At 35.3% G+C, this 26,607-nt stretch overlaps 1 protein-coding gene across 1 annotated transcript in view; it reads right to left on the bottom strand.

Moving 5' to 3' along the window:
* Nucleotides 1-26,607, bottom strand: part of MYOF (myoferlin) — a 72,815-nt gene that overhangs the window by 22,048 nt on the left and 24,160 nt on the right. Inside the window, exons 10-32 of the mRNA XM_009641922.2 lie at nt 25,917-25,947; nt 25,328-25,443; nt 24,813-25,041; nt 24,071-24,139; nt 22,684-22,787; nt 21,706-21,774; nt 21,543-21,586; nt 21,025-21,107; nt 18,739-18,777; nt 16,108-16,232; nt 15,506-15,622; nt 14,962-15,139; nt 14,256-14,380; nt 13,654-13,760; nt 11,214-11,406; nt 10,014-10,169; nt 8,843-8,974; nt 7,338-7,501; nt 5,420-5,534; nt 5,201-5,306; nt 3,044-3,186; nt 2,563-2,736; nt 1,349-1,460 (exon numbers count right to left, since the gene is read on the bottom strand). Coding sequence (XP_009640217.1) covers nt 1,349-1,460; nt 2,563-2,736; nt 3,044-3,186; nt 5,201-5,306; nt 5,420-5,534; nt 7,338-7,501; nt 8,843-8,974; nt 10,014-10,169; nt 11,214-11,406; nt 13,654-13,760; nt 14,256-14,380; nt 14,962-15,139; nt 15,506-15,622; nt 16,108-16,232; nt 18,739-18,777; nt 21,025-21,107; nt 21,543-21,586; nt 21,706-21,774; nt 22,684-22,787; nt 24,071-24,139; nt 24,813-25,041; nt 25,328-25,443; nt 25,917-25,947 — 2,731 coding nt within the window. The remainder of the gene's footprint in view (nt 1-1,348; nt 1,461-2,562; nt 2,737-3,043; nt 3,187-5,200; nt 5,307-5,419; nt 5,535-7,337; nt 7,502-8,842; nt 8,975-10,013; nt 10,170-11,213; nt 11,407-13,653; nt 13,761-14,255; nt 14,381-14,961; nt 15,140-15,505; nt 15,623-16,107; nt 16,233-18,738; nt 18,778-21,024; nt 21,108-21,542; nt 21,587-21,705; nt 21,775-22,683; nt 22,788-24,070; nt 24,140-24,812; nt 25,042-25,327; nt 25,444-25,916; nt 25,948-26,607) is intronic.

The raw sequence follows: 26,607 nt of genomic DNA, 5'->3' as shown, positions 1-26,607 counted from the left end.
TTACACATATGAACTCAAGCACAAGCACTGTAGTAACATTTCTGCTTTTCTTTTCCAGTGACAAGTGTACTAATACCAATGAGGTAGCACCTGAGAACATCTGTTCTAACACAACTTAAAGAAAAAATTATAAAAACCACTAATGCTATTTGGGCTTTTTTCACCGTACGATTATCCAAAAATCCTTCTATTCAAAAATTGCTGTTTGAAACAGTGTGATAATCTAGCTCCTCTGAAGAGAATCAAGAACTGTTTTGTGCTTAATAAAAATATTCACCACAGCCCTTGCAGGGACCTGGGAGTTTCACATTTTTAGCTATTAGGTCTAGAAAATTATTCCAATTGCAACTCTGTCTCTTTGGCTAAACGATTAAAAAAAAAAAAAGTCACTGCAGACAAGGTGCAATACCTTAAAAGGAAGATGTGAGAACAGCCCAAACCCAGGACAGCATGTGGCTATGTTACTACAGATTTTCTTTAAAAGATGTCAGCTCTAACCCTTTCAGCCCTTGGAAAAATTGGAGCCACTCTTAGCCTCAATGGGCTGAAACCTCTGAACTCTGGCAGGAAAAGGTGCCATTTTCACCCTATTGTGGTCATTAATTAAAAGAAACTACAATAATCCTCCTCAGTTTCGGAAAGACAATTTTTAAGATTTAAGCACCCATTCTCGGCAGGGAGATCAAGTTATATAGAGTTCAAATAAAGACAAGTGTTCCAGTCAGAGATCCACAAAAAGGATTTTGAGTCTTAGGAGTGGATGGGATTGGCCTCTATTCCTATTAACTAACACCAGTGGCTCTTGCGTCAGTGTCTGTGCTTTTGTGAATCCCATTACAGTGATTCCAAGGCATTTAACACCAATCCAGGTTGGCAAAGTCACAGTTTTGTTCACTTTGCCAGCCCAGCTACATGGTCTTACTGCTTCCTCTGGCTCAGGCATTTGTCTGACCCTGCACTGAACTGGTGAAGTGAGCTAAACAAGCAAAAATTTAACTGTACGTACACATTCTCTGCTAGTTTAGCTCACTGCATTGTTATGGAGGGACCCTAATGCTAAAAATGCATCATTTAAGGCAGCCTAAAATTCAGGTGCTGCAACAGTTAGCTTTAGAATTCCTGTCCCATACAGGTTTTAGAAATGTCTGCATGACAGTGGGCTGAAATATTGAAATGACTAACAGTAATTTTTCTATTAGTAGCCTAAATAGGGCCCAATTAAGGATCAGACAGTAATTATAACAGAAGGTATATAAACTTAGATGTAAAAGAGAAAGAACTACAATTCTGTTTGAGACCAGTGAGAAACAGACATGATTTTTAAGAAAGGAATTGTTAAGGAACCTACTGTCAAAGTAGCAGGAAACAAGTGGTGTATTGGCACCAAACACCTTTGTAGCTGACTCCTTGGTTTTGTCTGAACTCTTCCCTTCTCCATCGTCGACACTAGTGTCTGCTCCCTGACGTTATATACATAAAAAAAAATTACTATTTATTTACAAACATAGAAGGAACCTGATAAAAGTGGACTGTGTGTGGAAATACACGTGTTTCAGTCTCTCCTCCATGACAAGGAGAAATTTACTTTCCTGAGTAGACGTACTTTAAAAGATGGTTATTCATGTCTGAAGGTCATTTCTTGCTGCCATTGAAGCTGTGCAGAAATCAGATCCAGTCATTTTATCTTACTTTCCAGAATGTGTTCTTTCTGGAGATACACTAGCTACCTATCAGCTCTTACCGAAGGAGAGGTTGCAGATCTTCTGGACTGCGCTGTTGCAGAGAACTGCTCTAAGGCTCTAACCTAGCCCTAGCCCAGGAAGTATATAGTCAGAAGAGAAACTGAAACAGGAATCTTTAAACTCTGTGAAACCAAATAAGTGGAGAAGGAAAATGCTATCGATGAATCATGGGTTGACATTTGGTGCAAAAAAGAGAAACAAATCAAGAAAAAAGTGCTAACTTTTGCTAATGCTATACAACCAGACCCAGAATCATTATTTTAGAAGAACAAAGTAGCCTTCTCACATTATTTGCTCCAATTTGTATTTGGGTAAATAGAGCTTATCTATGAAGCTGTGTTAACCTGAAAAATTGAAGAATAATTTACATTCTGATGATCTATGTGCAATGTATGACATTCTGGCTTCTGCAACACTTTGCTATTCTTTCTTGGGTTTGGTTGTTTACACATGCAAATATTAATCAGGGACAGCTATTTCAATGCCTGTTGTTTCTTGTGCTGATGTTAATACATCTAAATTAAGTGCATGAAAAGCTTGAGCTATCTTTTCACTTTACTTATAGAAGGCTCATCTAATAATTTGGCCTTTTGCTCTAAATCTCATGTAATGTAATAATAAAAATAATTTGAAAAATAAAGTAATAATCATGTTCCCTCTCAGACTTTAAACAATTTAAACAATATAAACTGTATTAGTTCCTCAGTTATATATCAATCTAACAATTCAGGGACTAAAATAGCTGATATACTTAATTGTTTATTTACTGTAAATTAAAAGATTGAACATTTAAAGACTTTTTTAATAGTCTGTCCCTTACCAAAGCACCTTCAAGTTTAAAGATAGCTGCTGCACCATGTGTCTCTGAGGGAGCCATTTTTCGTCTCCATCGTCTTCGACGGAAAGTATCAGAACTGCGTTGTTTCCAGTGAAATTTCCAGCCAATCAAGGAAGCATATTCCCATCCTTCTTGATCTTCATATGATGACATTCCCTGGAAGATATAAATCCATGTTATCCACAGTGCTGTATAAATGTAAAGAATAAAATAGCACTTGCTCTGGCAGGCATAATAATCCCCTCATAAACCAAAGCTGAAAGCATCAATTTACAAAAAGAAAAAGAAAAGGAATATAATGAAAACATAAAAGGTTGTTCTAGGGAGGATTTTTTGGTATTTTTTTCTTTCTTTTCTTTCCTGAATGGGAAATAAGTAAACTTGTGTGGATTTAAAAAAAAAACAACCCAAACTCAAACTGTTACAATGCTCAAGTCTCTGACTGCATCTCTCTTCTGCTTACCCTTCCTGCTGTTACTGCTTGAGCTGGATCCCTCCTACGTTTCCGCACCAGTCTTCGTCGTCGATGTGTATGGTACATTTTCTCTGCAGGAACCCATGACTTTGGTTTAGCGTCTGGAGGAATAGTAATTCCATATTCCCATCCTGAAACAGAATTGATTAGTTAGTATATTTCCAGAAACACAAGCAAGATACAAAGAAGAAAAGCATGGGAAATAGAGTTGTTGTACTTACAGAGGATGAAGCTTTAGTCACACAAGACTATTTGATATTGCAAACCCTAAATGCCCAATAGCTAGGGGGCCACTGATGACATTTTATGATGATGCTATGTTATAAGATACATGACAAAAAATATCTCAACATTAAAATGTATACAATATATTTTAAGTTCTTTTCTTTGCATTATTTTTTCAAATGTTAGGTGTATTGGTATCACATTTTCATACTTCATCACAAGGAAAACTCATCCTTAATTTTAAATAAGAGTGGAATGTCCTGTGTACTCTTGCAAGTCCAGCAGCTTGGCATTTAAAGGAACACCAAGTATTTGAACTCTGATCATAAAACTTTAAGAATTGGTAAATCTGTATTTTGGCTCTACATATCATAACTCAGCTGTCAAATATCTAGGACTCAGACTTTTATTTAGATTGATTTCTTATTAAAAAGTTACTGCAGACTCCTAGCAGAGGTTCCAGTTAAGACAGTTATCAGTACTCTTTAAGATAAATAAAACCTGTTTTTCTATTCCAATAACTATTTACTTTATTTATATTTAAAAGCAATAACTATTTGAGAGTTTTCGGCTTTTTTAGAACAAATTAAAATTCATTATAGTTTTGCAAAATTCTGGGCTTCCCAGAACCTTCTATGACCTTCCCAGTTGCTTTTATTATTCATTTTGTTTTCAAACCATCAAAGCAATGTCCTGCAAATATTTTGCTGTAAGAGATTCACTGCTTTTTCCTATTGCTGTGGAATTCAAATTACAGTCTTATGAGGTTGTTTATATAACAACTTTCTAAGCTGGTAACAGTTTTAATTTAGCGTAAGTAACAAGCATCTAAAAGTCAAAGCAACTCCAGGAAAAATGGTGGCTCTATGCATACAGGATTTTCTAACCTGCTCACATTAGTAGTACATCTAATCTGAAAACCTCTGTCTAGCAGCATCAGATTCTTCACAGAAAGAATTTGAAGTCTTTTTCATTTCAGAATTGTCATCAGTTGCATACTGCTGAGATTTCATCCTGATCAGTCTTGCCTGGGTCCCTTCCCACACAAATTCAGTGGAGTTATTTTGCTCTCAACAATATAGGAATCCTTCATACACTTGTGCGGTGTGACCAACACACATAGGTTCCTGGCTTCCTTTGGTCCTCAGACCTCCTGATTCACCTCTTAGCATTGCTTGGTGACTCATTCCCTGGCTAAAGGCTCCCAGTTAAATTACCAGATAGATCCAAACCTGGCTTTACTACATATTCTTGGTGCAATTACAGAGGCTTTATGTTTCAACTTCTGAATTCTCTAAAAGCAACCCAATTACTGCTACTAATCCACATCTTGCAGGCCTGATTCTAACCAGTAGACTGCATTAACACTGGACTTGGGAAAAAATGTTTTGGAAACTTATCAAATAACAGTGGGTTCTATTTCCAAGCACACTGTTTATACATACAGTTTTCCCAACTGGAACCTCTCATGTTAGTAGATTGTTGTTTGCATTAGCCTTAATTTTTTTTAATTTGTCAAAGCTTTTGGCTCAAAATTGTCATCAGCTGCTGAAGTTAAGATCAATGTTCAACTTCTTAGATTATGTGATTCTCTCTCTAGTAGGCACTTATAAATACATTTATTACATATACTGTTCAAAATATTGGTCCCTTTTGATCCAAGAAAGGCTCAATGAGAACAGTGAGTTTGATGGAGAAGTTATTAAAATGGAAATAGAAACAGATGCAGACAGTGAATGCTTCCTCAATGTCATTTTATCTGATTCCTTAAGCAACTATTAGCCAAATATTTCCTTGACATTTTTCCATAGGGCAATCACTATCATGCTCAGGACATTGCTACAGCCTTGACATGTGTCCCCTTCAGTATAGGCTATGACAGATTGCCCTAATAATCAGCAGATAAACAGTAAATCTTACCATGCTCATCCACTGCTCGATTTAAATCGGATTTCCAAGCATCATCTTCCCACATCCACCCAAGAGGACACGTGAACTCACGTGGTGGTGGAGCTTTTTCTCCATTCTTTTATGTAGGGGAAACATAACAGTTTGTACATTAATAGATGAAATACACTGTGTAGCAAACCCTAGAACTCCTCTTAAACCTTTACTTATCCAGTGAAAAATATGTCTCACCACATCTGTGTAACTCTCTTCAGCTGCTTTCCATTCCCCTCCAGGATAGCGACTCTCATTTTCATATACTTCATCAGTAAACTCAGTATGGCCAGCATCAGCTTCAGTCAACAAACTGCAAGTCCAAAGCAAATATAATACTAAACCAAATGTATTTTAATTAGCTACAGAAGATATATAGAAACAATGTACAGCATGTGCACACATGCTGGAATTCTGGATTGTCCATCTTTGTGAAGTTCTATTTATTAGTAGAATACAGTGTAGCCCCTCATATATATGAGGGCTACTTTTTTCCTTAGAATGTCTCCTTAAAACTGAAGTAACTCCAGTAGCAATAGGAGGAACATTACTCATAAGAATGGGTGCCTAACAGAAGTGTTTTAACTGCTCTGTTATTCAGGATCTATTTTCAACACTTCCTCTTGGAAAAAGAAAAAACATCATATATTTAAGTGTAGGAAAACCCAGACTGTACATGGCAGTTATATGCACATCTAATTTTTATATATCTAGCTATGCACTAAAGTCTGGCAATGTATTTAATTTTGTTCCCCTTTATGCTGTTGAAAAGGCAGGTAATCAGTTGGCTAATATTTTTCTAACTTGCAAGTAAAAGAAATAAGAGAACATTAAATCAGACAAAATAGCCTTGATTTCCACTTGTGATTAACTGTGATTCAGAAAGCACTAAAGTATGTTCTAAAATGCCATCTGCTGGTCAAATAGAGCCACGCAGATTATTTTCCAATAAAAGCAGATGCAAGGCATAAACATGCTTATGCATTTTAACAATAGGGGGTTTTTTCCATTATCTGAGAAAATATCTCCATGTCTGTTATTGTTTTTCTTCATGTCAGATTATTCACTGAAATAAAAACTATTCATTGAGTATGAAAATAAATCCATCCAATCATACCTATAAACTGATACGATTTAAAAATGGATCAAATAATAGCACAGCATTTTCCTACACAGTTTTTCTATAGCAACAGTCTTGTAGTTTTTTTACCACCAGAACACAAGAATTTAAAATGTGTGAACCTTTTCTTTTAAGAAAGAAGACGACCACCTCTTTCTTATGCTGTTTTTTGTTTATGAAACAAATAATTTACCCAGTCTGGTTTAAAGTGTGGCAACACAAATAGCTGAACTGGCACAACTCAGGAGTTGAAATCCTCTGACAGCAAGACTGAACCTGCTAGAGCTGGGGAATGATTGACAAATCATGAATTTGGTCCACCAGGGGAGGAATTGTCATATGGCACTACAACCTTAGGCTCTGAAAACAACTTCTGCCTTGAGTCAGTTTGAGAAATAACCTGTGACAGTTGTTTAACGAGGGCAATGAAACTTCTCAACATTTAGTGAAACAAACACAAAACCCCATCACTGTGTATGAACAACCATGCAAATGCGATAATGGTGTTGATACAACATGAAATACAGCCTTATACTGGATGTCAGGGTTAAGTTTCTATCTATGGAAGATCTAGCTATCTAAGGGTCTTGTCTGAAACCACCACAGCAGCATCCAAGAACCTCATACAGACATAAATGATCCTCACAGTAGCATTCTAGAAAAGGAAAACTATTATTATCCCTTTTTTAAATATGAGGCACTGAGATACAGAGAACATAAGCAATATACCCATCATCACATGGGGACTTCTAGACCATAAGCTGGTTCCTAGGAAATGGATGCATTCTTTTTGCCGTATGTTTTTTTTACTTTTTAAAAAAGGTAACATGAATTTTAGTGTTATTAACTAGCTTTGACTATTGGCCAGCTTTTCCTGTCCCAAAAAGTTCAGCTTAAAATCTCTTTCTCCACCAAGAAAACAGAGGGGATCTTTTACTCTACACTCTGAGATTAAGATCCTTTATTCCTGCCTGATTAAAATTAAAATAATCTGACCTTCTTTCAGGATCAACAATCCATTCTCCTTCCCACTCCCAGCCCTTTGGAGGTAGAAAGTACTCTCTTTTCAGTTTGATTTTTCCCGTGACATCAGAAAATTTGTGGCGACCAACAAGTCCTGAGGTGCCCCACTTTCCAAAAAGAAAAGCCTGATTTTCATACTGTTTGAGAAGAAAGAAAAAAATCAGGAATAATAAAAAGCTTTTAGGAGAAAAAACGAGAGATTAAACTGTTACAACTGGAATATTCCACTATACATTTCCTTCCTCTGAAATTAAGTACTCCCCACATTACTCTGCAACATCATGATTAATTTCTTTATTTTCTTCTATGCTGCCTGATAAACAATGATTCCAGTGCTAAACTAAACTGTCTTCTCAGTTTAACGCCGCTCTAAAACTAGTCAAACTTCCTCCAGATTAAAGCTTTGTTAAATAAAATTCCATTACATTATTCATACAAGTTTCTTCTGTTCCCCTAAGTGCATGATCTTCTCATTCTTTTCCAACCCAAATCTCCTCTTATTTATAATCTCTTCTTTCGTAACATGTAAAACTGAATTATAGTCTTATCCTGGAAGCTACCAGAGGCATGATTCTGATGTCCGTTTACACAGTATACTTCCCTTTATGCTAATAGAATTATTTGTAGTTTATTATGGTCTTGAGTTTCCTGCTCTTATTCCTGTAAAATTGTTGGATTGCTGTAGGAAGAGCAAAAAATTGAGATATTCAGTAGCCTCTTAAACTCTATACTTAAATAATGGCTTTGAACATCCATTGACTATTTTAAGTGACTTACTACAGCCTTACTAAACATTTAAGCATAGGTGCAATGGTGCACAAACCTCCATAAAAATTTCATTAGCTATTATACTGATATTGGATTATATGCACTATTAGGTGATGGGGCATATAAACGACTGTTTACTGTTATAATTCAAAATCTCTACTATATGCTGTGGGACTATTTCAAGCATTTTTATTCCAAATTTATTAACTCTTACCATTGAAATGTGATCATAGTATAGCCTTTTGTCAGCAAAATCTACTGGTTTAGACCAGTTTTTCCTGTAACAGTAAATTTTGTACTGCTACAAAAGAATCATTATTAAGCAAAACCACTTGTATCCAAGTATCATTTGTAGAAGTGAAGAAGCAATTAAAATAAAAGCATTATGCACATGCCAAAACATAATGGTCTAGATCCCAATCTTAATTACACTGATAGGAATCTAAAATAAATGTCTTTGAAATCACTGGAGTTAACCAGATTTTCACCTGATTAACCAGTTCAAAATCTGGTTTGCTGAAGTTCATCTGGTAGGCACAATGGACTTGATCATTCATTGCATTGAATGGGGTCTACTTGTTTCAGTATAATAAATACTACTCTCCCTTTCTGCCCAGCATGCCAAAAAAAAATTCAAGAGAGGTCCAATTTCATTGAATTTGTAACACTCATGTCCAAGTTTTAAAGTAAGAAAGCAATGACGGACATACCATTTCTGCAAAAACACTGAACGTTCCCTCTGCAAAGCTATTAAACTTCTTTTCAACTGCACTGAGCCCAAGCCAAATGTTAATTCGTAACTCCACAGGCATTTTGGCATCTTTCATCTTGTCCTGTGGGTACTGGCACACGAACAAAAAAGTTATTCTTTGTTATGTTATGTAGGTATTGTAGCTTTCAGTAAAATATATACAATAACATAGAGATATGAGTAATAGTACATGATTTACTTATCTCTTCCTGTACTGCATTTCCTCAAAAGCCAGTAAGAAATAGTTCAGGAAGGAAACATTCTGTAAATGGTACCTGCCTAAGGCATGCAAAAATCAAACACAGTAACAGTACATCCCTATTCCTGTATATTCTCTCCCAAGTTTCATCCAGCAATGAGTTTTTAATTATGACAATAATTTAAAACATCAGTGTTGATGTTAGCATTTCTCATCAGGAGACTCTGGAAATACAGAGGTTAGCCAGAACAGTTCACTACATGTAGGAGCAATGCATCATAACATGCATGTTAAGGAGGCTTGCATAAAAACATGAAGATACAGGCCTGTCTGCATTGAAGCATTAATCAATATAAATGCTAGTTCATGGACAAACTCTGTAAATGGTATTGTTCTCCAGTCAGATTGCCTTTTTTCTGGTTAAGTTTATTCCGATTAGAGACAATATAAACTTAAATGAAGAAAGGCATTCCTATTCAAGAGTAAGACTCAACGCAGAGACATACTAAGGAACTTCTGGGTTTAGACACACTCCTCTATTACTTGCAGAAAACCATCCAATACTTTGAATAGGTTTTTGGAACTTCTCTGACTTACACTAATTATTCCCTCCAAAAGTCTCCATTCACGTTCAACCCCAAAACACCAACCCCAGTAACAGTTTAGAAGTCCTATCACAATTTTGAGCTCTTTCAGAAAAGCCTCAGAATTAGGGGCTGGTGCCGATTCTAACTGTCTTATGATGAACTTTACATTACCATTTCTATGATATTTTGAAGAAGCTATATGCACAGCTGGCTTTTAATCTGTCCTGACTTTTGACACCTCATTGTTCATCATTTGCGTGCATGTTTCATGCTCATGTCAGAAAGCATCACAGTTTAGGGAGTTAGAGTTAATTATTTTTTAAGGGGGGAAAAAAAAAAAGTACCTTTAGGAAGATTGTTTGGGTCTTTCCACAATATTTACCAGACGATTCGGGGCTCGTTGTGGAATACAGCACTTGGTGTGCAGGAACACGAGCATAAGCCAGTCTTTTCTCCCCTCGGATCATCCATATGATTACATCAGGCATACTGTTTTGTGGCTGTGGATTATTTGTGGGGAAAAGAAAGTTAAGAACGGTAATTAATAGAATGTTAAACTAATCTAATGCATAGACAAAAGAAACACAAATTAGGGTTTATGTCAAAGGATTTATCACTTAGAATCAATAATTAACATGAATTTATGATAGAGGAAAACGTTTTACTTTGCAAGTAATGCAATATATAGTTCCAAAACAATTATTAAAAATACCATTGAGATTGCTGGAAAGCAAATAAGTTTTATTAAAAAAACCCAGTTCTTATATCTTTTGCAGATATTTCTAGAGACATTTTGTATCTCAATTCCTCTATAGTGACTATTGTGACTGATCCCAAATGTTATTGCTTTGGATTGACCTGCTACATATTTAAGAGCTTGCAATGCTTCCACATTAAGGCTAGATCATCATAAGACTTTTAGCAGAAGGCAGAAACAGCCTACTATCTTTTTGCAGCTTTGTGCACAGCTTTGTATGCTAGCTGCAAAGTCTGCCAAACTAACTGCTCTTTTTAAAAAAGTATCAGCAACTTCTCAAAGCAGAAGTGACAAAGAAAAAATGAAACATTTCTACAATGTTGTGAAAACCAGTTACAAGATAACAGAAATGAAAACTTAGTATGTTGCTGGATATTAAAAACCACAGAAACAAACAGATTTAACTTCGTTAGAAGTTGATTACTACGGCTAACAAGCTGCAGAAGTACAGCATATATCCTGCAGTCCCTGAAACAGCAATGTGAACTGCAATTCTGGAAGAAAGAAAAGGACAAAATACTGTCACTTTAAAAAGAATAGAGTCTACTCTACAAATCACAGAGTGGTTATTTCCCAAAACACATTCTGAGTGAAGACAGCTAATACACTAGAACATTATATTTAAGTAAATCCTAATTACAGAGGGGAACATGTTTACTTTGTCAGGATCTAAAATCACTGTTCTACGGTAAGTGGATATTGCTTGATCAGCAGCGAACATTAAACCAGTTTGTGTTAGACAGCTATTTCTAAACTAATTGAATCACTGGTATTGTGTAATACTAACCTCTTCACTCAGTTGCAGTAATTTATCCAACCAATCCTCAATTTCTGTCAGAGTGGCTTTCACATCAGTAGCTTCATTTCTCATCCTTGTTGCTGCTTCTCCAATCTGTTTGAGAGACTTGAGGCGCAGTTTTTCTATCTGAGTGTCAAGGACTGTAATATTAGATTTGCCTTCTATGAGGGGAAATGGTTTACTGAAAAGAGAATATTTATTATGGTTAATAATCTAAGCAGATTTTATTTAGCCACACACTAAACGTGGACATGCATATAGTGGCAACAGATTGAGTGCCATTATTTCCTGTGATTGAAAACCACTGGAATAGTGCTATAGCATCTATTTCTGCAGAGATTTCCACCTGACAAAGTGTCTACAGTAAGCAAGGGAAATGCTGTGCTTACATAACAAGCACCAACATAGAATAGCTCGAGGTGTATGCTTTTATGTAATTGCTCCTAACCAAACCAAGCAAAATCCATTTCCCTATATATTCAAGCTAGAAAAGTATTGTCTCAGAATGTACATCTCAAAGATTAAATCAGTCCCTTAGACCAAGATTAGGTTTCTTTCCTTCACTAGAAATTGTAAATTCTCAGAAACTCAATTTATATATATATACAGCTCGTGTCTATGACTAGAGTTATCTAATCATCTGGCATGAAAACATTGAAGAACTCTGAAAGAAATCCATGACATAGAACTGTGGAGTCACCAGAGGGCAGAGTAAACTATCCAATGGAACCAAGAAATTCTCTAGCATCACAGTAGAGCCCAGGAAAAATGAACTTTTTTGAACGGGTGGAAGTTTGAGGAAAAGGCAGCTTTTCAAAGACCAATGACTATAACCCTTTAACACAGTTCATTAAGAGGTTCTTAATATGATAGTTAAAAAAAAAAAGTTTTCAAAGACACTACCAAGTTTGAAAAGACTGACTCTTCTCTGACCTATTTTTAATGACAAGCCATGCGATTCTAAGGGCTTTGATTCTGCAAAACCTTGATACTGACTACTCTGCCTCCCACTATAGTTATAATTAGTTCTACTGATCTGAATGCAAGTGGTGCCTGGGTGCAAGGACTTACACACAAATCAAATGTACCTGGATCAGAACTTCCAGAAAGACACCTCATTTTAGGTTTAAATAGTCCACTGCAAACTCTCTCATATGCCTAACTCATTTAAACTTCAGCATGGCAAGGAAAATTCTCCTATGAATTCAATACAGGGAATTATGTCTTTGACACAGGTTTCATGAGTTTCCTGAAAAAAACCATAAAGAGAATTGTATCCTAAGAACAACAGGAAGCTCATTTGGTTGATACATCTAGGTGCTATTGCTCCATAATTGTTGAGTGATAAGATATTTTTTAAAATAACAGACTGAATTAATAACAGTGTAGATGTGTGTCAGGAGGATGGGTTGTCATAACTGATATAAAACCTGAAGTTCCTACACTCACTAGATGGCTCTATGTGAAAATGTTTTGCCCTTCACACTTTGCTTTCCTGAAGTATATCAGTTCTTTCTCTCTTTCTTCCAGATCACAGCAGGCATTCTATGAAGTTACTAGTGTATGTTTAGACATAAGCTTTCTATCATATAATTCTTTGCTAGTATATACTGATCTCCACTGTTTGCTTTTTCTGTGTTGACTTTTGTATTGGCTCTCCAGCTTGATGAATTTGTTCTTCTCATTTCATGTTCTCGTTATTTCCTCTAATGGATAATAACTGTTCTCTCATTTTCCCTTTCCTCTTCCTGCTGTTTCATCACCCACTTGTTTAATGTTTTTTAAGCATCTCTCCCCACGTCAATGTCTTCTTCCATTAATGTCTCTCTCTCATACAATTCCTTCCTCTCTATTTAGAATTTATTGTCCTTCAAAATCCTAAGTGCAGACTGTTATTGCCTTCTCTGAACACTCCCATACATACAGACATGTTGCCTAAAGGCTTATTCAAAAACATAATCTTTATGGCCCTTAAGCTCTAAATAGCTTTTAAACTTTTTACTTTGGGCTTACCAGTAAATCACAGCATTTCTTCCCTCTTCAGTGTCAGAAATAACATTGAAACATGGGTAAACAAAAGGTGCATGAGGAATTCTGAAGAAGGCAAGATGGTAGAAAGGCAGCAGAGATCCACAGTTCCAGAATTTTCAGAATAGTCCTGCCTTAAGATTTTTTCAAGAGATGCTGTTTTATTACTATCAGTGACTAAGATAAAGGAGAATTATAAAACTAGATTGATGACTTCATTGGCAATATCCATGCTGTTTTACTACTTTCAGAGACTGTTGGAATCCCAGTTCTTAGGTCAGTTCATAGGGTAATCAGTTTTATAGTCTTTAGAATTTGTTTTCTGACTTAGTAAAGGCAATAGCAAAGATTCTGAGCAGGCCTAGAATGATAACGTAAGAGATAAAAAAGGTACTTTTACCTTACATCTTCTGTAAGATCATCAATCAGCTTCAACCACATCTCAGCTAATTGGTTTTCAGAAATTTTAGCCTGCATTCCTGATTTTAAGGTGGCTAAGTTGGATTGCTGAGGAATTTAAAAGAAAAGGATTTGCACTTATAAACTTCCATTGTGGTTTACGGTCAATATGAGTTTCAAGACTTTAATCTTATTTATTTGCATGTATAAAGCCCAAATCAAGACTCAGATGTTCAAACTTGATTCATATTTAACAGGACTATTCCTATGTTCTTTCTTATTGTATTTAACAATACATGATATTTCACCTAACTTCCAAAGCAAACAACAGTTCTACAGACGTAACATACCCCTAACCAACACCAAGGGCTCTTCCTTCCTGTGGGAATTCCCTGCAGATTCAAGCACAAGTGTGTTGGGCCTTGCCAGAATACAGACCTATGATTAGCAGTGCTATTTGTTACACTGAGATATGTTTAATTTTAAATTGGAAAAAAGGAAGGAAAATGTAATGTCAGACAAGTGTTCCATAATTTGCTCAAAAGTGAAAAAAAAGTAAAAATGAAAAGCATATCAGCAAAAGAAAGATCTTAAGTGTCTTACCAGTCTTTCAGCCATGTTTAGGATTACATTCACAGGGTCTAATCTATGGCTTATGTCCTCCCAAAAGGAAGTCAGTGTTACAACTGGCTTTGTGTTTGCCCATGGCAAGTAGTAATAATAATTACCTGGTGTGAAACATTTGCATGTTAGAGTTAGAATTCATGGCAGAAATACATACTGTACACTGCACAGGTTGCTATATGTATTTAATTTATGTTCTACAATTCATTAAGAACTTACAAGCTAGGCCAAACTTATCAAAGGGTTTGTATTTTTCGGCCACTGTAGCATCTGTTGGATGGTAAACTTTTACTTCAAATATTTCAAAATCCAGTGGATTTTTTTCAATAAATTATCTGTTTACATATTCATTATTCTTTCCTATAACTTACCGATGTAGATAGCACACTAATATAAGTGTATCTTGAAACAAAATATTCAAATAATTATTTTCCAGAGTAAACCTGATTACTTCATTCAATACACAGAAAACAAGAACTCCTACTGTTTGCAGTTAATTAAAAAAGTTATAGCCAAAATATATTTTCCTGTGATCTAGCTAGGTTGTTTACTTCTAGGCTGCCAGACACATGGTTTAAAAACAAGTTTTTAAAGTAAGTTTTTATTGTAGTTAGAGCTGTCTTTCCAAAGCACCACAGAAAAAGAATTTTCCAGGATTTTATCCCCATACCAGCAGCATCCTTACCATCAAAAACAGCACGACTGTACTGGGTTGTTGATGCCAGAGGCTTACAGGTGGTATCAAACTTGTTGCCGTAGTTACCAATGCTAACTTCAAACTGGATAGGCTCACCAGTGTCTTGCAGCATGGTAGCAGAATGAAACACAGCAGCCAAGCAGAACTTCCGTCTACGCTGGTATTTCTAAAAGAAGAACCATTTTTGTTGTATTTTGATATTTTTAAAACAGGATCCACACTTATAGAAAACAATAGCAATTTCTTAATTGAAATAATAATTTTAGTATTTTTACTGGTTTCTGAGAAGCGACCAAAAAGATATAATGTGTGTATAATAAAATACTGTATTTGAGATTATAAAAATGTTTCAAATTAACATTTCATGCTTACAAGGGTATGACATTTTTGTAGCCACATAATCAGTAACCACCTCTCTTAATTCTGCGATCCAAATCAATTGTTTCAATTTTAGCAAGTTAGATCATTCTCTAAAAATAACCAGCCAAGGCACATCTCCATTACCAACACTGCCAATAAAACAAGGACTTACCTCAACAACCAGTAAATCATCATTAGGAATCATCTCTAACTTTTTATTAACAGGTTTGCTTTCAAGTATTGTAGATAGTTCAACCAAAATTCTCCCTCTATAAGCAACTCCTTCTCCCTGTAACATAATCACAATTTAATCCAATTTTATATATTTCTCCCAAAGTAGCATACTCTTTCTTTAGCTGTAGGTGATTCTGGCTTCACTGAAGTGTTCTCAAAACTTCTCCAAAGGCATGGATGTACATATTTGAACAAATGCAATAAAGCAGTTGGCTTTAATTAATGCTAGAAGTGAAAAACATATATTTATGAAACAAAGAAATAAGAAATACAAATTCATGCAGAGATGCAGGTAGTGAAAATCATCAAAAGCATTGCTGCCCTTTCAAAAACATCTTTAAAATGATAACAGATAAGAATGGAAAATACTATCATACTTCCTTATTAATCATAAACATAAAATATTATTCAAAAAGAAACACCAAACACTAAAGGGAGTGTAAGGTGAAAAAAACTCCCCAACATTCAATTAACTCATTCATTGATTAAAAAGAATTGGGGTTAATCCTTTTATTTAAAGCAATGAATAAAGAAACTGACCTTTCCAAAGTTCAATTCATCATATGGGTCTGGGAATCCAGTATATTCTCTTGGACTTCCGTAAAAGTTTAGGTAACAAGGCCCAAATGTTGGTAAAAAGCCAACTTCAGTTTCTCCAGTGCTTACTAATGGAAAATGTTACCATTATATCTTTGTTAATTATCATTCAGAGCCAGAAAAACAGTTAACATTACTATCAAACCCCATAGAATAAATGTTAGATATTAGTTAGGTATTAGTTATTAGTAAAGTAAGAACGCTTTATTCTCTGGGTATACTATATGAATGTAAAGTAATTATACCAGTGACTGTAGTTGTTCCTAATCTTCTTCATTGTACAATATTTACTACATACTACTTCATGCAGAAAAAAATCCACAGAATAAACAGAACTTCTGCCCCACCTCATATACCAGGTTTTCATTTATGTGAAAGAGCAATATGCTCTTATGTTAACAGAAAACATGTTTTCTAGAAATAAATGAAACTGAGCAAAACAACATTTGCAATCATTTAAATGCATAGGCCATTGTTCTAGCTAAACAGCTACAAAAAAGTAGCAGAAAAAAACCCTACTGTTTAGCATAGTTAATCCTCCTGTTCTAATTTTTAGTATAATTTTTCCTGTGGTTATGTTTCAGGGTAAAATCAAACTACTGCAAACTCTAATCAAAACTGCTACACTGCATTGTTTCTCACAAACTCCCTTTTCAGTAAGCTAAAATTCACACAAGACTGAAAGTCTTCAAACTCAGTTAATTTTCAGTTAATTCCAATGACAATAAACTCTAATTTGTATTCTATTCTTATTCCATGACAAAGAAATTAAAATTTCCCAATGTCTTAATCTACCTAAAAAGACAAATAATAAGGATTTAGATATTTTTGTCAGTTTTAATAGCTAATAAGCTAGGAAAGCTAGGAAACTGCATACCAGAGCTGTTGTTTATTTTCAGATTTTTAAGATAACTAAGAACTTGAAAAGGTATTTCCATTGCTAGCGCTTACTGTCATAACTTTGTATTTCTGAACAGTGTTCTGGGTTTTAGCAGAAAAATATATATATAGAAGCCTTAGTTGTAATACTACTGTTACCTTTTGGGTTTGCATTCATGCCTTTCAAATTTATTAGATAAATGAGATTCTAAAAAGCTCTTTTTAGTGCCAACTAAAATCTATACTTAAGGGAGTTAATTGTTTTTTCAGTAACAATCCAACACATGCCAAGGTTATTGATTGATACACTTGATGAGTAGTGCAAAGAGAATTAGAACAAGGCAAGCAACACACATGCAGAAAAACACTGCATAGTTTGGAGTGAACAGGAAAGATTTTATATTCTTCTCCTTCATGTAGCCTAGCTTTTGTCTTTGAACAAATGATCCTGGTATAAAAAAAGATGAGAATCTAAACCGTGTGACAGATATCACTTAGAGTGATCTGCAGCACAAAGAAGGAATCATTTATCAAAGGGAAGAATGGCTGAGATAAGAAAGTGAAAATTAAGGGTTACACCTTGTATGACTTTGCCACTGCGACTACTGAGTGACACAAACGAATAATAAAAAAAATTTGAATCAAGAATTCAGACTCTTGTTGGAATACCGTCCAATTTTTTTAAAATTGTAAACCAGAACTGCTCACATGAGATCTCAATATAACTAGATTTAAGGTATAGATCTGTGTTGAATTAATACATACACTAGTTACTGATGTTAATAAGTTAAACAGAATATAAATTTAAAACCAAAACAAACAAAAAACTCCTCCCAAACCTGGAATAAAAAGAAATTTTTTTTGTATTTGCTTACATTTAAAATTAAATTGTTTACATTTAGAAGGCTGATGATCACATATTACAGAAAGCGATTCTGAAAAATTATTTCAGCCTTTGACTTAATACTCATAGAATCATAGAATGCCAGGTTGGAAGGAACCTCAAGGATTATCTGGTCCAACCTTTCTAGGCAAGAGCACAGTCTAGACAAGATGGCCCAGCACCTTCTCCAGCTGAGTCTTAAAAGCATCCAGTTTATTAAGAAAAAAAGGTAGCACCTGAAGTATTTGTGCAGATGAATGTTTGTCACCTTTCAACTGCACTCCACTGTTTTTATTTCTCACTATATAAATATTTACCACAAAGTCTTTCAAAACTGGATGTCAGCCTGGACAGTTATGTAAAAAGCTGTCTCTCCAGGTTTTAACAGGATCAGATTTCATTTTTCAGACTTTATTTATACAGCTAGCTAAGCACAAGCAAAGCAGCCACTAATTATTTTAGGCACTTATTTACTCCCGCAGGGCTCTGCAGCTGTAAATATAGTTGCGATCTCATAGCTAAGTTAAAAATTGCAAGCCATTGTTAGACAAAGAACTTTATAATTGAAGCAACTGCATGCTCAACTCTAAAACACAGCTTGAAGCACCAGCTGAACAGAAAGGTTCAAACCAGTTCCAGTGCCAAAACTGTTTTATACAGTTAGTTATGTTTGATACTCTTTAATCATTATGGTGAAGTCTTTTAGACAAGTAATTATTCAAAAATATTTTTTAAAATGATGGGTTTTCTTAGGCAATACATCTCAGTTTGGGCAATGGAAAGCAAAATCAGTAACAGACAAAGATATAAACCTTCATACGATGAAGCCCCTGTTCCCGAAGATGAAAATTCTATATTATGAAAAGAAAAGAAGTTACATGACAAGTGACAATACCATTTTAAAAACAAATACATTACAAAGCAATCTGCTCTTAAAATAAAGTTGAAGGCCTGAGAAAAAATAAAGTTCATGTGGGCTAGAATTTTGCTTCCTGATTAAAATATGAAGGTATTGCTCTTCCTGTACAAATTGCAAAGGAAAAAAAAACAAAAAGCATGTAGCTGACAAAATATATTGTTTTGATGCTTCTGTTTCAGCTTCCTATAGTTAATCTCCCCACAAAATAAAATTTTATTTTTAAAATTATTTAAAAATCTTAAGAACATTTAAGAAAGCCACTACCTTTCAGGGCCCATTTTAATATCTTTATTTATTGAAGACCATAGACTACTTCAGTTTCCCAACCCTTTAGAAGCCAGAACAGGCTTCAGGCATGGCATTGACCTCAAGGGAAGACAATCTGTGATTTTACATGGAAATGGCTATTCCAGTGTCAGTACCTCAGTAGAGAGAGAACCCAAATAAGATTTTCTCAGTTACTAAGTGCCTGGGTTTGAAGTACAAATGAGCTGTGACTCAGCAGCAATTCAAGTTACACACTTATGTGGGTAGTACAAGTGATCTCTCAAGAGCTGAATTTTCCCCAACAGCCCAGCCCTTCTGTCTTTGATTTCCCACAGCATTTTTTGGCAGCCCTTTCTTTTGCCTCTGGTTGTGTGGGGGATATATGAAAAGAATGTTTGCACAAAATCTTACTTCAACAACAGTACTTCTAAGAGGAGTGGATAAGTTTGAAGTTACAGGACTGAAAATACAGTTCCACCTGATAAGTACTTGGCTCAAGTCACTACAGGATTGGAGCCACTAATTTTGTTCTTAAACTCCTGACATGGCTACCAGCCTAAGGACAAACTGGTTTGTCTCAGACAAGTACATATCATATAGATTTCATAAACACAACAGAAAAAATGGGGATTTAGATTCTTATTGTGGCAGTGGTAGAAATGGTTTTGAGTCAGTGTCCTTCAACCTAGTGTAGACAGTCAGATAAATAAATGTTAAGCCTGTTTAGCCATGAACTTTACAATTCTGTATGGACAATGAATATGCCATAGTATGTTCTTTAAAAAGATAAAATGTTTTTTCTGGCAAATTAACACAGAACCCTTGTCATGGAGCTGGCTCAATTGTATGAAAGATGTTGGTATAAAGAAAAGAGGAGATTATAGATATAGATCACAAAGAAATAATCAATAATCACAATATCGTATTAGAACATAAACGTAACAGGATTTTTTTTTTTTGTATTTCCCAAAATCTCGGCAGAAAAAAATGTTTCTTATTGTAAAGAAGAGATTTATTACACACGTAATGTCCAATGGGGACAACATGTTAGGAACTTCATATCCTGCCTCACTAAATTTGTTTTACTGCAGTTAATTAGTTTTAGGTTTTAGTTTTTATGAAATTACATATCCAGTAACCTATACAGAAGCACATACATTAATTGTCTCCAATCATAACATTACAATTAAAATCTTCATTTGCTGAAGCTACTAAAATAAGGGTTACTAAGTAGTAATTTGGAGCACTTTTGCAATGACATGCAGTGCCCATTTCTAGTAAACTACCGATCAGAGCAGGGACTGATCCAAGTTCCCCCAGCATCTGAAAGTAGCCTAGCAGTATACAGGAAATGAGCAGGTGGTTCTATAGACTGTTCCTGTAGGCTAACAACTCAGGAACATTCCCCAGCTTTTAGGTTCTCTTCCCAGAGAAAGAGCAGACACTTATAAGGTGGCAAAAGAAGTCTTGTCTACTAGTTCCCAATGAAGTAGTGATTCTGACACAGTGACTCTGGATTGTTTTTAAATTACGTGTCTTATTAACTATCTTAGTAAATTTGCATACCTTACCTGTGATAGGTTGTGATATTACACAGTTTTCTGAATTTGGGAAAGTACTCACAAATGTAATTAGTTTATTAAATTTATATATATAACAGAACAATGAATTTTGAATTAGCTACTGCTATTTCCATGAAGATGTGGTTTAAACATTAAAATTTTAATACTTCACTTTGAAAAGTCCCACAGTATGTTTTCTAGGAGCGTTGTTTTGAAAATCCAGAAACGGATAATCTTGTTGCCACAGAACTGAGGAACTACAGGAAAATATACTTTCTTAGAACAGTGATCTCTGCTATTCCTCATAACACAAAAGAAGATAGTAAGTTACACACTGCTTAATCAATTACCTTCAACTTCTCCTCCAGAAGAAGCAATCTTTGAGAGACTTAAATATGTTGTTCCTACTACATCATTTTTTGTAAGACGATCCCTACAAAAAGAAAAAAAAGGAAGATTTTATTTAAACATAATGCTGGTCATCCTACACAGAAGCTACCAGTCACTAAATGCAAGATAATGTACACACATTTTACATCACCTGGAATACATATCACATTTTATATTGCCTCACTAACAGAGATGGTAATGGCTAGTTACAAAAGTGGGCTTTATCATGAAGAAGTCACCTTACTTTTACACTGTCACCTAAAGAGTGATAGTACTCAGTGCTCACCGCACAAAATTAACAATACTCCCATGTTACACTAATCAGGTCTCTTGTAAAGAAACCATAAAGGGAGATAATTAAACACTTGCTTAAATATTCTCATAGACTGTAGAAATATCTGACACCGACAGAACCAGACTTTTCTCCACTTAATATAATCTACGTTGTCTAATATTTTGATTAAAAGTCAGAACTCACCAGTCAACGACTCTAAGTTTTATTTTCTCACACATCGAGGGAAACTAAAAAAAAGCAATTAGAATAAAACAAACCATTACTTATTTCACCTCTGTAATGTTAATATCCTGTGTTCCAAAAGTATGGCTGTTTTCTACAGAAACAGGAAAGAAAAAAAACTGACCTTGATTTGAAGATAAATAATTTGATTCCACTCTGGATTAGCATTTTTCTCAATTATATTTGTGCAAGCCTACAAAAAAGGAAATCAACTATACAGCAGATCAAAGATAAAACTGACAAAAAAAGCATATACTAGCTACGATTTAGGATAAATCATATTCTGTTTGGTAAGATGAGGGGTAGTAGTTAATGATGAATTTTGAGTGGTTTACACTGCAACGAGCCATTAGTTTTCAATTGGTAGATGCTGCTAAATAGATCTGCATAGGCAACATTAATGACTATTGGAGGGAAAAGAAAATTTTGAAACAGTTTTTAAACCCGAGACTTGTGTTACCCTACAGGAAAAAAAGCTTGTTATTTCCACTAGCTACAATTTAATGTTCTTTCACACTAGTACTGATCCCTTTCATCACAGCAAAGAAACAAGACAAAGGAATTACTTGATTCCAGCTTGCTTTATGCAGATTTTATAGCAGATGAAGAATATATTCTATGGGAGAGTCTATGTTATTTGCCTGCCATGTCTACTGAAGATCCTCTCCATTACTGGGTGTGGCAACCTGATTATATAACATAATAAAGGACTGGCATTTTTCTTCTTAAAAAAAAAAAAATAGGTTGTGCAATTGTGCTTCAGCTCAAATTTGGCACTCTAAAGAACACATTAGTAATAAAATGTACAAATGCTGTTAACCTGTCCAGAAAGATCAGTACCATCAGTTACAAAAAGCAATCAGGAAAAACCTGTAGGCAAGCAATCTGGCATGCATCAGTTCCTAGCATTTAGTCATACGTTACTTTTATTAGTCATCAGCTTTACATCCATTTGGTTGCACCTTGTAGTTTGTCCTCTTTTTACAAAGTGAACTTTAGGGCTATATGCTTTTTTCAGTAAACTTAAAAATTTAAATTGCATATGAAATCTGTTGTTAGGACTACAATTAGAATGCAAAGATTCAGATATTTACTAAATTACCTTCTTCCCAGCAAAAGAAACTTCTACAAATGGATCTACCAGGTTTTTCTTGTCTGCTTCTCCTCCCAGTATTTCCTTGACAGTCTGTGCAAAAGCATCATCCACTGAGGAGGAGTCAAAGAAGAAATTAAGGTTTATGCTTTTTTATTTTTTTTATTTTATTTATTTATTCATCCTAAATAATAAGTTGCTTATAGCAATCCCCCAAAATCAACCAGCTTACAGATCTAGGCAGGGTGAAGTCTAACCTGATAAAAAAAATTCTAACAGTGTTGCTGGTAAAAATGGAGGATTTAGGCTTAGGAACAATTTCAAGAATATAGATTTTTGAAACATCATAAGGAATGCTGATGTGTTCCTGAATTTAGAGGCACAGTTGTATTTGAAAATCATTATGCATGTATCTCTAGACATTGTCATTTGTTGTCACAGGTATAGGTGACAAATTATTCTAAGAAGGGATAAAAAGCCACCTATATTCTATCAGAAAATATGTATGGCATATAATGAGAGCAATGGCCTTTGTCTCAGCAATATAGGGTTGACACAAGTAAAATCTCACTAAACAAACCAAGGTCAAACTGCTTACAGGCTCCCCTGCCCTCCAAGGCTGCTTACTTAAGCTTACAGTGCTCAACTTATAGCCCACAAACTCCATGCAGCTTTCTGAAATGCAGCCAGTTCCTAGTTACTTATTTCCTGTGGCCACTCAGGAACAGGCTGCTGGTCATATGGACTCCCTTGGCCACCACAGCAGTGGCTGACTGACTTCAGCAGTCCTGTGGTCTTTGTCCCATTGCAAAATAGCTGCAGCTATGACCACCTATGAAGAAGAATTAATGGATTGGTGGGAAGAGAAAGGTGCAGAGGGCCATCAACAGCACTACTTATCTACTAGGATCTAAATGGCCTTGGAAAAGAGGACTGCAGGGAACCAGCTGCCTGACAACCTCTCGAAAGTGGGCAGGGATTGGGATCCAAAAGGAAGTTGACACATGCACTGTATACTTGAGCTAGACATGCACAGAACATCCATCTTATCTGCATATCAACTGTACTTGAATTTTAGATACTTGCATGTAACTTCTGTGACTGGGGAAGGGCTAATGAAGATGACCTTTACCCACTACCAAAAGCTTTGTGGCCTCACTAACAGATGAACATTACTAATCTAATGGGTAACACATTAAATTATCCATAACAAGAATTAAGTAGACTTACTGAGCATTACCAAAGGACTTGAAATGGGCTACTTAAGCCATCACAGAATTATTGACTCGGTAACAATGTAAAACACTCAAGATGTTTTATGTTCAAGGAACGTTTCTCAACAGCTAACACAAATATTTCAAATACACCAATGGACAAATAGTAAAAAGCTATGTACTTTGCGGAATGTCCTCAGCTCTGTAGATTTTGAGAAGGAAAGTGACCCATCGAACTGCAATTCCAGCACCTGTTGAGAGATACAGTGGTACACGGTGTCTGGTATATAAGACAGACAGAGTAATGTACAGAATTAAGGCAATTAGTTAAAACTGGTGCCCGCAATACTCTTCAGATAGAAGACTGTTGTCAGCTTCATTATAAAGAATGTGATTTTATCAAATTATCAAGCCACAAAAATTAATTCTACCTAAGCTGTTTTACTTACATTTTTATCTCTAGAGTACTCAATTGCAGGAGCCCATTATAATCACATTTTAAAAATCATCATCATCAGATGATGATGATTTTGGCACTCATACAATGCCAACTTCATGCAATTTTCATACTCATCTCAAGATGAATATTGTGGTAAGGCATCTTACTGCAATTAGAAAAATGCATAAAACTCTGATATAATTTACCAGAATATACTGCTTCATGCTTTAAAAATAAACAGGAAATAGAAGATTCCACCACAAATAACTAGACATATCCTTGTGATTTCAAGAATCACGAGGATAGCAGAAAGGAAGAGTTAATACAGAACAAGAAGGAGATCTTCCATGGTTCTGGGGACCATATTATATTTAACTAAAGAGTAGCAGTATGCAAAAATCTCAGGTGGGAAGAACAGCAGAACTTAACTACAGACAATGGTCAAGTAAGAAAAATGTCACACAGAGAAGAGGGCCTGTTTATACCTTTACGGAACATCAGACGGTTAAGGATTGTATTGTTAAAACTATCTCCTGCTTTCACATGCATCAAATTACTTCTGCCTAACTTGTAATTATTGATGGGTCTAATTTTCACCTGGCAAATATTCGTAGCTTTCTGGTACTCGGGTTTCACTATGGGTTTGTTTACATTACATAGTAGTGGAGACATTCCTGACTTATCCCTGGAACTGGTATCAGTAAGTTGCTCGGCCTGATTAGCAATGCTAAGGAGAATTACATATTAGCTTGCATGCAACACCAGGCTAACACATCTCTGTTTCTTCCAGGACGTGAAGAAGTATCTACAAATGGTAGATCAACACACCCAGAACTGGTCCAGAGGTTGCTTAATTGGACAGGATAACAAAATAAGCTTTGAGTTGGCCACTTAAATGCTGCTCACAGAGTGAATTATACAGTATTCAAAAAATTTGGGGGGACATGAATAAATATCCATGGGGTGGAGAGGGTAAGAAAAACATTTAAATGAAACTTACTGGTGGCTCATCTCCAGTTCCTAGGACAAACATGCTGACTTTCATATAGCCTTTAGCTCCCGAATTTGTATCTTCGGGATCACTCAGCAAAAGCCATTTTCTCATGACTGCATGGCCTAAAATAAAAGAAACACCACCACCCACCCCCAGCAATATCCATTACAAAATGCCAGAAATCATAAAATAAAAGTCAACTGCTCCAAAAGCATGCTTTATCCTAAAACTAATTATTTTAAAAATTTATTCTGTTCTAGACAGGTCTCAATAGTGCCATTCAAAACAAGAAACCTAGTGGTGTTCAAATGTTGTGGCATATTAATTCAGGGACGTAATTATCAAATTTTTTTGCATTACTTTTCACATTTTACATCTTAAAAAAACAAAACGAATATCCAAATTTTCGGTGCTTGTACATTAATCTTGAAACCACTGAAAGGAGTTATATATTGTTGGATTTTTTAAAGATAATACTTAAAGCATCAATCTCAAATAACTTTCCATTAACTTTCTTTTACTTTAGAAATTTAATGAAATGTTTCAATTTCACGTTTCAAGCTAGGAAAGAAGCTCTGAAGTAACTGTTACTTACCAGGCTCATCATAAATATAGCCAATGTCAATCTGAAATAAAGATCAAAGAAGACCTCTGAAGAAACACCAAAACAGAAAAATGCGAGGGCAACTCTCCTCAAGTTTTTCATGAGTACTACTACATTTTTGTCTTGACATAATCAAAAGAGAGTTTACGTAGCATATTCTTGGGAGGAGAAAAAGAAAATACCTTACATTGAAAATGTAGGGATTTTGAATGGATACAGCAGCCAAGAAGAAAATGCAAGAAAAGATATATTAGAACTAACAGCTGTAATTACTTTCTTATTTCTTCAGATCCTCAGCTTTTTCATTTATCAGAGACAAAAGATGGGGCTAGTTTACTGCTTCTTGAATTCCCTGGGTTCCCCCATTATTTTATGTTCAGACAGGCTTTTCAGAACTCTTTTGTTTCTATATCATGCTCAACATTTCATCCTTCAGTTCCAGAAATGAAGCTTGTTTTTTTTAATGAATAATTTCATTTTTCTTTTATGAAGAGGATGGGCAATATTTCCCATGTCAAACCTGGACAAGACTGCACATATACCATGACTGTATTCATTGCATCAGATTTTAAACATGTTCAGGAAGGCAAGTATGTTTGCTCATGGCAATCGGGGCTAGTATTCCCTGCAGGTAAAGTCTGAAAGGGTGATTTTCTAGAGACAATTAGCCTTGGGTTTTTCT

The sequence above is a fragment of the Egretta garzetta genome, unplaced genomic scaffold, assembly GCF_000687185.1.
Source record: "Egretta garzetta isolate BGI_Z169 unplaced genomic scaffold, ASM68718v1 scaffold56, whole genome shotgun sequence".
NCBI classification, from domain to species: Eukaryota; Metazoa; Chordata; class Aves; order Pelecaniformes; family Ardeidae; genus Egretta; species Egretta garzetta.
Note: the sequence above shows the minus strand (reverse complement) of the source record. Positions and strands in the feature narration are given on the sequence as shown.